Consider the following 13,648-nt stretch of genomic DNA (forward strand, 5'->3'; position numbering starts at 1 on the left):
GCTGGGAAGACTGAATCTGCAATAGGTAAGCAGCTTGGTTTGAAGAAATCAACTGTGGGAGCAATTATTAGGAAATGGAAGACATACAAGACCACTGATAATCTCCCTCGATCTGGGGCTCCATGCAAGATCTCACCCCGTGGGGTCAAAATGATCACAAGAACGGTGAGCAAAAATCCCAGAACCACACGGGGGGACCTAGTGAATGACCTGCAGAGAGCTGGGACCAAAGTAACAAAGTCTACCATCAGTAACACACTACGCCGCCAGGGACTCAAATCCTGCAGTGCCAGACGTGTCCCCCTGCTTAAGCCAGTACATGTCCAGGCCCGTCTGAAGTTTGCTAGAGTGCATTTGGATGATCCAGAAGAAGATTGGGAGAATGTCATATGGTCAGATGAAACCAAAATAGAACTTTTTGGTAAAAACTCAACTCGTCGTGTTTGGAGGACAAAGAATGCTGAGTTGCATCCAAAGAAAACCATACCTACTGTGAAGCATTGGGGTGGAAACATCATGCTTTGGGGCTGTTTTTCTGCAAAGGGACCAGGACGACTGATCCGTGTAAAGGAAAGAATGAATGGGGCCATGTATCGTGAGATTTTGAGTGAAAACCTCCTTCCATCAGCAAGGGCATTGAAGATGAAACGTGGCTGAGTCTTTCAGCATTTACATTTACATTTACGTCATTTAGCTGACGCTCTTATCCAGAGCGACTTACAAATTGGTGCATTCACCTTATAGCGAGTGGGATAACCACTTTACAATGTGTTTTTATTATTTATCTTTTTGTATCTTTTTTTATTATATTTATTTATTCTTTAATTTTTTATAATTTTTATCTTTTTCTATATATATATTTTTTTTTGTTTCTGTCAATGATCCCAAACACACCGCCCGGGCAACGAAGGAGTGGCTTCGTAAGAAGCATTTCAAGGTCCTGGAGTGGCCTAGCCAGTCTCCAGATCTCAACCCCATAGAAAATCTTTGGAGGGAGTTGAAAGTCTGTGTTGCCCAGCGACAGCCCCAAAACATCACTACTCTAGAGGAGATCTGCATGGAGGAATGGGCCAAAATACCAGCAACAGTGTGTGAAAACCTTGTGAAGACTTACAGAAAACGTTTGACCTGTGTCATTGCCAACAAAGGGTATATAACAAAGTATTGAGAAACTTTTGTTATTGACCAAATACTTATTTTCCACCATAATTTTCAAATAAAATCATAAAAAATCCTACAATGTGATTTTCTGGATTTTTTTCTCTCATTTTGTCTGTCATAGTTGACGTGTACCTATGAAGAAAATTACAGGCCTCTCATCTTTTTAAGTGGGAGAACTTGCACAATTTGGTGGCTGACTAAATACTTTTTTTCCCCACTGTAACTTGTGGAAAGTGTTTAGGAAGTGTGACTTTAGCTACATAAATAGGTAAATGACACACTTTTGTTTTGTTTTTGTATCCTAGTGGAGTAGACAACTGAAAATACATTTTTGAGAACATAGACCTACCTCCTATGCGGCTACTCTGTCCTCTTATTTGCCATTGCACCAAAACAACATGATGGTAACCAACACTTAGCCTAAACGCATTGTAATGTTTTTGGAGCTATACTAGGCCATGTTGTGTGGTTTGGGACGTTCTACAGTCAAGTGGACAGATGTCGCCTCTGACCTCATTTAACGCATCAATGGACCTATTGCTACGGAAACTGGCCACTGAACTAACATAAGGTAATATCTTGTTAATCCATTGATATGGGATAAAATCACCCACACAGTTTATCAATTGCCACCATCATTGGCCGCGATTTACCGCTCCTTAAAGTGGATGTTGAGATGATCTTTTAGTCCTGATTGCTGCCAACATCTTTCAAGAATATTTCGCCCTCTGGGGGGTATTATCATCAGAACAAATTCATCCTGCTTTTTAAGTAGACTAAGGGCGATTTATCTGTTTGACAATCGTTCTGTACAACTGAAATAAAGTATTTCCTCGTTTAGCCTACCACGGCAAATCTGTAGCAATTTACCTGACACCTTGTATGAATATAAAACTGTTGTTGGTGTAGCCTATCATCAAATTTTTGTTTCCAATTTGTTATCCATTAATTAAAACTTGTTTTTAAAAAGAAAGTTGTCTTTTAAAAAGTGGTAATTTCTTATTAAGATCGGGGGAAAATATCCCTGGACTGTCCATATTTGAAATGTGTAGGCTATTAAATCAAGTCAGTTGTGATGAGTTAGGCCTAAATAATAATAATAATAGTAGTAATAATAATAACAAAGTATCAAATAAACTCTTGAATTAAATATAGGCCTACTTCTATATTATTCTACTCTATAAGTATTCTTTTTTTATTAATCAGCCTTACGGTGTCTGATAGGTCGATATTCCATTGGGGGCGGGAGTAGAGGACCTAGAAGCAGCTGTCTGGTATCATAATCACTTGACACGGTAACAACGAGAGATCAACTGATCTGTTGGTTTATTCTTGTGTTTAACACGCAGGTGCATGTAATCTCCCTTTAGTAGTGTTTTAAGAAATCCAGTGGTAGCCTGCAGGAGCGTGTTCAGTTCTGCCTGTTCGTTGCAATCGACCCAATGGGTTTAACCCAGTGGTTTAGGATCTAGTACATGGCTGCTTGGATAATTGGGTCGTTCCACCAATTCGGGGCCTTTTTGAGATGTGTAACTTGGTGAAAATAAACGTTTGATTTCACCTCATTTTCACCAAGAGCGCTTTCCCATTTTCAAGAGAGAGCAAAAAAATACTATAGTAAGTACCTATTAACTGCCAAATAAAGTAACAGGGTTGACTGTTACAGGGTTGACTGTAACAGGGTTTTAAGTCAGCCATAAATCCCAGTGTGACATGGGAAATGGAAGCTTGTTTTGTGCAACAGGGAAGGGCATATGAATGCAACCCTTGTAATTAAAGACATTTCTAGCCTGTCTATCTATGGGTAACAGAGTTGACGTGGTATGCTAGACCCACTCAGTTTTCCACCACAAAACACCAGAAAATGGCCAAAAGGAGTGGAACCAACTCACCTACTTTTACACTATGATTTGACTATTCGATGTTCAATGTTTCTTTTGGATAAAAAAAAAAAAAGAATACTTTCACCATATTAAAACAAAAGTACAATTCACGTAACAGGGTTTACCTTAAAATGAATCACTAATCTCATGAAATAAATTATAATCTTCATAAATGACTGTCAAAGCAACAAAATAACTGGGGTTAAGTGGATTAATATCTTCCTGGAAGTCCGAGGGTGCATGGAGGGACATGTCAAAATGCAGAAAGACTTTATTCATATTCAAAATCAGATGTATTTAATTATCCATGTGGTCTACATTTAAAGGGCACTTCATTGAATATAACAGGCTTTTTAAAATACAATATTGGTGCACCATTTCTACTTAAAATATCAAAGGGGTGCAAAAGGCACACATTTTGTGGAAAAACCCACTTAGCCTAATATGATATGTTCTGTAGTGAACGGTGCTCAGCCAAGTGAGCCAACCACCCTTTCTCTATAGATGAGTGAACGAACTCCTGCTGTCGAGGAGGTTAAGACTCTTTTGGAAGTTAAGATGAGGGACTTGTGTTGACAGTCAGTGTATAGGCTAGTCTACATATTGTGTGTGTGTGCTGGCACAATCATTGCATAATCGTGCAACCAAGAATTATGGACAATAACCGTCAACTAAAAAAATTTAATCGTAAGTTTTACATGAGGGTAAGGTTGGTAATTCTTTTACGAGCAGCATGGCTGGGAGGAAAAGCTTAAATTCCAAAAGTTCCAAGTGGTCAAAACCATTTGCTTTTGAGACACTACTTACCTAATGAGAGAATCAATTAATGCCAAACTTAAAAGATTCAGGCAAGTTTGGGTCACCAAAGCTGTGTTGTATTAATTAGGCTAAATTTTTTAAGATTCATTACAAGCTCAACATATTTACTAAAAAAATTACAATTATCACAATGCAATTTGCATGGTGTGTTTGTGTGTGTCCCGTTGCCTCCCATCAGTACAGTATGTCCAGAGCAGTCTGATGTTGGACAGGGCAGATTCTGCAGTAGTATTGATTGACTGACAGACCAAGCCCTCTCCTCTGACCGTTGCCTCAACATGTTAGCATACCAAACTGTGTAGTCTTTCTTGTTGCTTGGCAACTGGCAGACCCTTGTGCATGCTATATCATTGAAGTCAAAACGTATGTGCATTCCATTAATGTGTGTTTTTTTTAAAATGTGAGGCAAGAGGAGATTTGCTGAGGGTGGGCTTCAAGATGAAATTGAAAGTCAAAGTGGGGTTGTGGAGAATTAGGCATATATAGGAAGGATGGTGTTTGATCACTGAGAATGTCAAAGTTTCCTAGTAATTGACACTTTGATGGAAAGATACATTTAATTGGGCGCCTTGGCAGAAGACTAGGGCCTATGTACTTACTATATCTCCCGAGTGACGCAGCGGTCTAAGGCACTGCATCTCAGTGCTTGAAGCGTCACTACAGACCCCCTGGTTCGATTCCAGGCTGTATCGAACCGGACGTGATTGGAAGTCCCATAGGGCGGCGCACAATTGGCCCAGCGTCGTCCGGGTTTGGCCGGTGAAGGCCGTCATTGTAAATAAGAATTTGTTCTTAACTGACTTGCCTAGTTAAATAAAGGTAAAATAAAAATTACTCTATCATACATTTCCAGTGAATGCAATGGGAAGCATAGGCCTACATCTTAAGAGAAACTGTAGGCTACATGTTTTTGGGCCTCCAATGGATTGAAATTCCCCAACACTTGTAGAATGAAATGCATATTTGTTTCGCATTTTGGCGATTCGTGGGTTTATAGAATGTTCTGTGGATTCATGGAATGTATTATTTTTCCACAGGTTTTGAGAGCATTCTAGAAGGGTTGTTTGGGTCGGGGCTGGTGGAGGACCTAACTTTATTTAAAGGTGAGTCCATATGTTGCAGTGACTGACACACAAACCCACATCACAGCTACGCTCATTAAAACCTAAAACTGGCTTACCTGGTTAAATAAAGGTGAAATAAAATAAAAAAATAAAATAAAAAAAAATGTCCATCCCATTCATAAATACAAATGGTTGTTCCAAGACTTCTGAACTGATGCCTGCATTGATTTGGTTAACAATTCCAGAGCAAACACGTCAAGAAGTGTAGGCCTAATTATTTAGTATTTTATGTGTACGTAGGCCTATATTTGCCCCCTATCACAATGCGGTGCTATTGTACCATGTGGTACCCTTCCACATTCACTCCTCCTTGTAAACAGTCTGTTTGCCACTGGAAAGAGACACGCTTTGTGTCCATATGAAGTTGGAGTTTGGGCTGGCCTGGAGCCAATGTAAAAGCCTGTACAGTTCTTTCAGACATTTTGAAAATACGTGACGTTTACTGACAATGGAAGGCATTATTTGGAGTTTTGACGACTTCTGCTCCAGAGCTGTAAATTACTATCCTAAATGGGACTATAGTACCAGTTGCTTTGGTTAGAAGCAAAAGTACAATACGATCCATACAAACAAAATGATGGGGAAGCTGGTGGGGTTACTGAAAAATCATGTGAGTTCAGCTAGAACACTCAGGGCCCTATTCAATCTGTCATAATTACCAGTAGGAGTGAACTGGGTGTCTGGGAGTGAAAAACCTCCTAGTACTGCAAGAATGTGTTCTTGTGCTTGACAAAACAAACACAATGTGTGCTAAGCTTAACTCAACCATGCTCTCTCGTCTGACAAGAATGTTGCCAATTTGAATTGAATACTAGGACCACTTGTTAATTGCTACACTTGATCAAGACTGGACTTAATTTATAAAATAAAAACATCTATAAAAAAAGACTGACTTTCATCTGAGTATAACATATTGCTTGGAGAACATTGAGAAGACAAAATTAACTTGATCAGTTAAAGATAAGCTGACCATGAAAGCCTATTCCATCAGACATTCTTTATTTCTCTATTTAATATAGATGATTTAATAGGCCCTCTAGACCTAGTTCAACAGTGAATCAATGTGAAACTGCCCACTGCCTCTGACTAGGTATATTATTGTACTCAATTATTAAAGTATGCTCTTAGCTGAAGGTTAGTAGGAATCGAAGCAAATGGATTTCCATGGCAACCGACCAACCAGGCACAAATTCCCGGTTTCTGACACCATTTGGTAACTTTCTTTTGTTTTAATTATCTTAGATGAGCTCCTTGAGCTAGTCTGTTCATGTCCTTTATTTGTTCTAAATTCATCCCTGTTGCTAGTCTGTTCATGTCCTTTATTTGTTCTAAATTCATCCCTGTTGCTAGTCTGTTCATGTCCTTTATTTGTTCTAAATTCATCCCTGTTGCTAGTCTGTTCATGTCCTTTATTTGTTCTAAATTCATCCTCTTAGTTTTTTCCTAGTTTTTGTCATCCTTGTTTTTTTTTTCTTCCTGCCATTTGATATGATTGGAGATCACACTCAGTCTAGCCCAGTGGTTCTTAACTGATTTTGATTGCCTCGGGACCCAAATTGGACCAGGTTGTCTGTCGCAATCCAATATTCACTGAAATGCCACCTGGAAAGGTATTTTTAACCTAAACGTTTTTTTTACTCAGACACCCGCGACCCGTTCAAAACCTGCCGTGATCCAAATTTGTGTTGCAACCCCCCCCCCACCCCCAGTTGCGAATCGCTGGCGCTAGCCTATATCCGCTAGTCTCATTTTAGATATTCATGTAAGCAACCAAACAATCAGTTGTGAATATGGTGCATAATATACACTGTTAGTATAACATAAGAATCACATTAACTTGAAAATAGATTTTTATTACCAATCAATTGTCAGTGTCAATTGTCTATCTACTCATGTTTTTTCTTTCCACAATAAGTGGTTGACTCTGACATCTCTGATTCTTACAAGCTAGAGGACTGTGTCACTGGATCCAGGATTTCTAAATAGGTTTTCTTTGGGATAATGTTCTTTTGTTGCCCTTTTCATGTTTTTAACCACCATCTGAGATGTCCTTTGTCGTACTCCACCATACCCCGTCCTCTCCTTTCTAAAATGTATATTTTCTCCTGGATCCACAGACTGTGAGCCTGAAGGCGTGTCAGACTGGTCATTTGATGAGAACTGCCTGTTCTGCTGCTTAAGACGAGACAAAGTCAAGGTAATGGTTTTCTTTTCTTTTGACGTTATTCTGTCTTCTGCGGTTCCACCCGTAGTGATTTGAAGTGTTTCCATTATCCATTTAGGCAAATTGCGCATCAATAATGAATTGGCGACAGCCTGTATGCCCTCCCACCGATCTGTTTCATGTCTTCCGGTAGCCCGCAAAAGCCAGCATGGATAGAATGCAAGAATTGACTTACAGTACCAGTCAAAAGTTTGGACTCGCCTACTCATTCCAGGGTTTTTCTTTATTTTTACTATTTTCTACATTGTTGAATAATAGTGAAGACATCAACACTATGAAATAACACATATGTAATCATGTAGTAACCAAAAATATGTTAAACAAATATGTTTTAGATTCTTCAAATAGCCACGCTTTGCCTTGATGACAGCTTTGCACACTCTTGGCATTCTCTCAACCAGCTTCACCTGTAATGCTTTTCCAACTGTCTTGAAGGAGTTCCCACATATGCTGAGCACTTGTTGGCTGCTTTTCCTTCACTCTGCGGTCCGACTCATCCCAAACCATCTCAATTGGGTTGAGGTCGGGTGATTGTGGAGGCCAGGTCATCTGATGCAGCACTCCATCACTCTCCTTCTTGGTAAAATAGCCCTTATACAGCCTGGAGGTGTGTTGGGTCATTGTCCTGTTGAAAAACAAATTATAGTCCCACTAAGCCCAAAGCAGATGGGATGGCGTATCGCTGCAGAATGCTGTGGTAGCCATGCTGGTTAAGTGTGACTTGAATTCTAAATAAATCACAGACATTGTCACCAGCAAAGCACCATAACACCACCTCCTCCATGCGTTACGGTGGGAACTACACATGCAGAGATCATCCGTTCACCCACACCGTGTCTCACAAAAACACAGCGGTTTCAACCAAAAATCTCCAATTTGGACTCCAGACCCAAGGACACATTTCCACAGGTTTAATGTCCATTGCTCGTGTTTCTTGGCCCAAGCAAGTCTCTTCTTCTTCTTATTGGTGTCCTTTAGTAGTGGTTTCTTTGCAGCAATTCGACCATGAAGGCCTGATTCACACAGTCTCCTCTAAACAGTTGATGTTGAGCTGTGTCTGTTACTTGAACTCTGTGAAGCATTTATTTGGGCTGCAATTCCTGAGGCTGGTAACTCTAATGAACTTATCGTCTGCAGCAAAGGTAACTCTGGGTCTTCCATTCCTGTGGCGGTCCTCATGAGAGCCAGTTTCATCATAGCGCATGATGGTTTTTGCGACTGCACTTGAAGAAACTTTCAAAGTTCTTGAAATGTTCCGTATTGACCTTCATGTCTTAAAGTAATGATGGACTGTTGTTTCTCTTTCCTTATTTGACTTGTTCTTGCCATAATATGGACTTGGTCTTTTACCAAGTAGGGCTATCTTCTGTATACCCCCCCTACCTTGTCACAACACAACTGATTGGCTGAAACGCAATAAGAAGGAAAGAAATTCCACAAATTAACTTTTAACAAGGCACACCTGTTAATTGAAATGCATTCCAGGTGACTACCTCATGAAGCTGGTTGAGAGAATGCCAAGAGTGTGCAAAGCTGTCATCAAGGCAAAGGGTGGCTATTTGAAGAATCTCAAAAATAAAATAGATTTTGATTTGTTTAACACTTTTTTGTTTACTACATGATTCCATATGTGTTATTTCAGAGTTGTGATGTCTTCACTATTATTCTACCATGTAAAACATTGTAAAAATAAAGAAAAATTAGTAGGTGTGTCCAAGCTTTTATGCCATATTCTAATAAATCTCATGAAATAATTAGATGGTGAAACTTGCATCCAGTCAACAAGAAGAGCAAGGTGAATAAATTCAGGCATTCTTTAATGTCAAGACAATCCTTGTCCTGCAAAGAAACAATTTTTATAGTTGAAAATAGATTTAGCAAGCAGTATGTATTTAGAATTAAATGGGGAGTGGAGCTTTATATTTATGTGATGACATCACGTGCCTCACGAAAAAGTTTCCATCATTTGTCAAAAAAAGGAAGTTTGACAAAATAAATATCCACCCCTGTTGAACGAAAAACACATTTTCGGTCCTTTGAACATTTCTCCTATAGCTGCCGTTTCCATTTCACATGTCACAATGTGTATATACAGTGGGGAGAACAAGTATTTGATACACTGCCGATTTTGCAGGTTTTCCTACTTACAAAGCATGTAAAACAAATCTAAAACAAAAATCCAGAAAATCACATTGTATGATTTTTAAGTAATTAATTTGCATTTTATTGCATGACATAAGTATTTGATCACCTACCAACCAGAAAGAATTCCGGCTCTCACAGACCTGTTAGTTTTTCTTTAAGAAGCCCTCCTGTTCTCCACTCATTACCTGTATTAACTGCACCTGTTTGAACTCGTTACCTGTATGAAAGACACCTGTCCACACACTCAATCAAACAGACTCCAACCTCTCCACAATGGCCAAGACCAGAGAGCTGTGTAAGGACATCAGGGATAAAATTGTAGACCTGCACAAGGCTGGGATGGGCTACAGGACAATAGGCAAGCAGCTTGGTGAGAAGGCAACAACTGTTGGCGCAATTCTTAGAAAATTGAAGAAGTTCAAGATGGTCATTCACCCTCGGTCTGGGGCTCCATGCAAGATCTCACCTCGTGGGGCATCAATGATCATGAGGAAGGTGAGGGATCAGCCCAGAACTACACGGCAAGACCTGGTCAATGACCTGAAGAGAGCTGGGACCACAGTCTCAAAGAAAACCATTAGTAACACACTACGCCGTCATGGATTAAAATCCTGCAGCGCACGCAAGGTCCCCCTGCTCAAGCCAGCACATATCCAGGCCCGTCTGAAGTTTGCCAATGACCATGTGGATGATCCAGGGGAGGAATGGGAGAAGGTCATGTGGTCTGATGAGACAAAAATAGAGCTTTTTGGTCTAAACTCCACTCGCCGTGTATGGAGGAAAAAGAAGTATGAGTACAACCCCAAGAACACCTTCCCAACCGTGAAGCATGGAGGTGGAAACATCATTCTTTGGGGATGCTTTTCTGCAAAGGGGACAGGACGACTGCACCTTATTGAGGGGAGGACGGATGGGGCCATGTATCGCGAGATCTTGGCCAACAACCTCCTTCCCTCAGTAAGAGCATTGAAGATGGGTCATGGCTGGGTCTTCAAGCATGACAACGACCCGAAAACACACAGCCAGGGCAACTAAGGAGTGGCTCCGTAAGAAGCATCTCAAGGTCCTGGAGTGGCCTAGCCAGTCTCCAGACCTGAACCCAATAGAAAATCTTTGGAGGGAGCTGAAAGTCCGTATTGCCCAGCGACAGCCCCGAAACCTGAAGGATCTGGAGAAGGTCTGTATGGAGGAGTGGGCCAAAATCCCTGCTGCATTGTGTGCAAACCTGGTCAAGACCTACAGGAAACGTATGATCTCTGTAATTGCAAACAAAGGTTTCTGTACCAAATATTAAGTTCTGCTTTTCTGATGTATCAAATACTTATGTCATGCAATAAAATGCAAATTAATTACTTAAAAATCATACAATGTGATTTTCTGGATTTTTGTTTTAGATTCCGTCTCTCACAGTTGAAGTGTACCTATGATAAAAATTACAGACCTCTACATGCTTTGTAAGTAGGAAAACCTGCAAAATCGGCAGTGTATCATACTTGTTCTCCCCACTGTATATTTTTGCAACATTTATTTTAATTAATAAACCTGGGTCAATGCAATCTCTCTCGCTCGTGCCTTGCACGCGCTCTCTCTGAATTAATCCGTGAAGAACGCATTTCTCCATCGTGCCAGCGGCCATCGAAGGTGAGCATTTGCCCTCTGAAGTCAGTTACGATCCCACAGGTGAAGAAGCCGGATGTGGAGGTTCTGGGCTGACATGGTTACACATGGCCTGTGGTTGAGGCCGGTTGGGCGTACTGCCAAATTCTCTAAAATGACGTTGGAGGCGGCAACAGCTCTGGTGGACATGCCTGTAATCAGCATGCCAATTGCACGCTCCTGCAAAACTTGAGACATCTGTGGCCTTGTGTTGTGTGACAACTGCACATTTTAGATTGGCCTTTTATTGTCCCAGCACAAGGTGCACCTGTGTAATGATCATGCTGTTTAATCAGCTTCTTAATATGCTACACCGGCCAGGTGGATGGGTTATCTTGGCAAAGGAGAAATGCTCACTAACAGGGATGTAAACAAATTTGCAAACACAATTTGAGAGAAATAAGCTTTTTGTGCGTATGGAACATTACTGGTGTCTTTTTATTTCAGCTCATAAAACATGGGACTAACACTTTACATGTTGCGTTTATATATTTTTTCAGTATATATACACAGGAATGCTGTCCGACCCTAATGCTTCAGTAAGCAAGCGGTTCGGCTCTGCTGGCTAACTCATTCATTGCTAGAGCTGTCTGGGCTTCTCCCCACTCATGCTGCACAGAAGTTAACAGACTTGAATAATGCAACACGGCATGTAGAAATGTTGAAACTGCTCATTACTGTTCGCGAAACAATGTCCATATAGGCTAGAACACTTTTACAATGCAAGACGATACATGTAGCTTCCAGCTTCAATTATAGGCTTACTTTCCTTGCTAGCTTACAGCTGAATTAATTCACTACCCTAGTACCTTGTTTGTGATACCATAATACAAAATATGCTGATTATCGGCAAAATCTTTATTCATTCACTCCCTCATCACCAAAAACTTGTTAACTTCCTCGTCTCCCTCGCCTCCCGTCTGGTTTCCTCTAGATTCCATAGCCACGTTCTGGGTCGTAACTAGTTACCACAGCCACAAAGTATAACCACGCCTATTTCTACAATTTCTCTTCTTAAAATGTGATTTTAAACCTAACCTTATCAATACTGTTAACCTTATTCCTAACCCTTACCTTAAAAAAGACAAAATATGCTGGCTGTGTTAACTAGTGCAAACCCACATTCTTCCTTGGGAATGACGTCACTACTTTCTTAAAGGAACAGCGCGCACTTTTATAAAATAAGAGATTGCGTTTATGCAAATGTTGTTGATCAGTACAATAAAATAATGTTCTTCTAGCAGTTGCCAATAAAATAAGTCCTAAATGGAAGGGACTGTTTGTCATCTGGAACCCCATGAAATCAGCTAAAACAAGCTCAAACTAAATGCATGCACACACTCTTATTGGATATTATGCATTCACCTGTATTGGGAATAGACCTATGCTACATTTTGATTTACTAAGTTTATCAATACATTTACCATTCAAATAAATTATTACCATTGTGTTGTTTTGTAGTTAGATTGGTAAAAACAAAGTCAAATTGATTGTTTAATTGATTCATTTAATGCATAAATGACTGTCACTTCTGTAGCTACGGTGCTATTCGTTGTTTCTCCATCACTTAGCTGTGTTTCTGTTTCTCTCTTCTCCCAGGAGCACTTAGTTGGCCTGAGCAACCAGGGGTTGGAGAGCGGGGCTAAACCCCTGCTGGTCAAAGACCAGATTAAGATCAACAGACTTGAGAAACAAGCTGAGGAATTCCTCAGTGCAGTCCTCTACAAAAAAGGTAGGTCTTTACAGGAACAGTGTTTGTTACATACCACCTCCTGTGTCCTTGTGTTACAACACTTTCTGTAAGATTGTGTATTGAAATACTAGCAGGAATAGGCTATTTCTTGAAGTGGGCCATATGTGTTCCTTCTTTAAAATTATTTATTTTATTTTTAGGGGGTAGATCAGCTTTAATATTGCAGATAGATTGTAACTTCCATCAATGTAATTGTCTGCATCACTTCCAATCCCCGATATAGTTACATTTGATAAAACTGTTGCTATGGTTGAGATAGCTTCCGCTCGCACACAGGCTGAGGGTCAACCATCTCTACAGATATCTTTGACATTATTTTCCCCTCTCCCTCCCTCAGATGTCCCCAGCTTCTCGGACCCGCACATTCCAGTAGTGGCTCAGGCGATAATGCAGAGGATGATCCGCCAGTTTGCTGCCGAATATACCTCAAAAAGCAGCTCCTCTTCTCAGGACGGCCCCTCTGCCCCCAGCCCTGCTCCCCAGCCCCACCCAGATCAAAGCCTGCCACCTCCCCCCTCGCTGCCCCCTGCTGCCAGCCTTGGTGCTACTGTGACAGCCTCCGTGCCCAGCCAGAACCCTGTCCTCTCCAAGCTGCTTATGGCCGACCAGGACTCGCCTCTCGACCTCACTGTCAAAAAGCCTCCGCCACAGCCTGTAGAACAAGGTAAAACCAGCAGACACACTAGTTCTGGTATTACATTGAACCAGCAGTCACACTAGTTCTGGTATTACATTGAACCAGCAGTCACACTAGTTCTGGTATTATGTTGAACCAGCAGTCACACTAGTACTGGTATTACATTGAACCAGCAGTCACACTAGTACTGGTATTACACTGAACCAGCAGACGCACTAGTTCTGGTATTACACTGAACCAGCAGAC

The 13,648-nt window shown here is 40.8% G+C and overlaps 1 protein-coding gene across 3 annotated transcripts in view; it reads left to right on the top strand.

Moving 5' to 3' along the window:
- Positions 1-13,648, top strand: part of LOC121574933 (ligand-dependent corepressor) — a 56,364-nt gene that overhangs the window by 19,638 nt on the left and 23,078 nt on the right. For all 3 annotated transcript variants that reach the window (XM_041887631.2, XM_041887640.2, XM_041887650.2), the window contains exons 2-5: positions 4,901-4,966; positions 7,105-7,184; positions 12,612-12,744; positions 13,103-13,429. In XM_041887631.2, the coding sequence (XP_041743565.1) occupies positions 13,153-13,429 (277 nt within the window). In that variant the 5' untranslated portion in view covers positions 4,901-4,966; positions 7,105-7,184; positions 12,612-12,744; positions 13,103-13,152. The remainder of the gene's footprint in view (positions 1-4,900; positions 4,967-7,104; positions 7,185-12,611; positions 12,745-13,102; positions 13,430-13,648) is intronic.

The sequence above is a fragment of the Coregonus clupeaformis genome, chromosome 1 (genome assembly GCF_020615455.1).
Source record: "Coregonus clupeaformis isolate EN_2021a chromosome 1, ASM2061545v1, whole genome shotgun sequence".
NCBI lineage: Eukaryota > Metazoa > Chordata > Actinopteri > Salmoniformes > Salmonidae > Coregonus > Coregonus clupeaformis.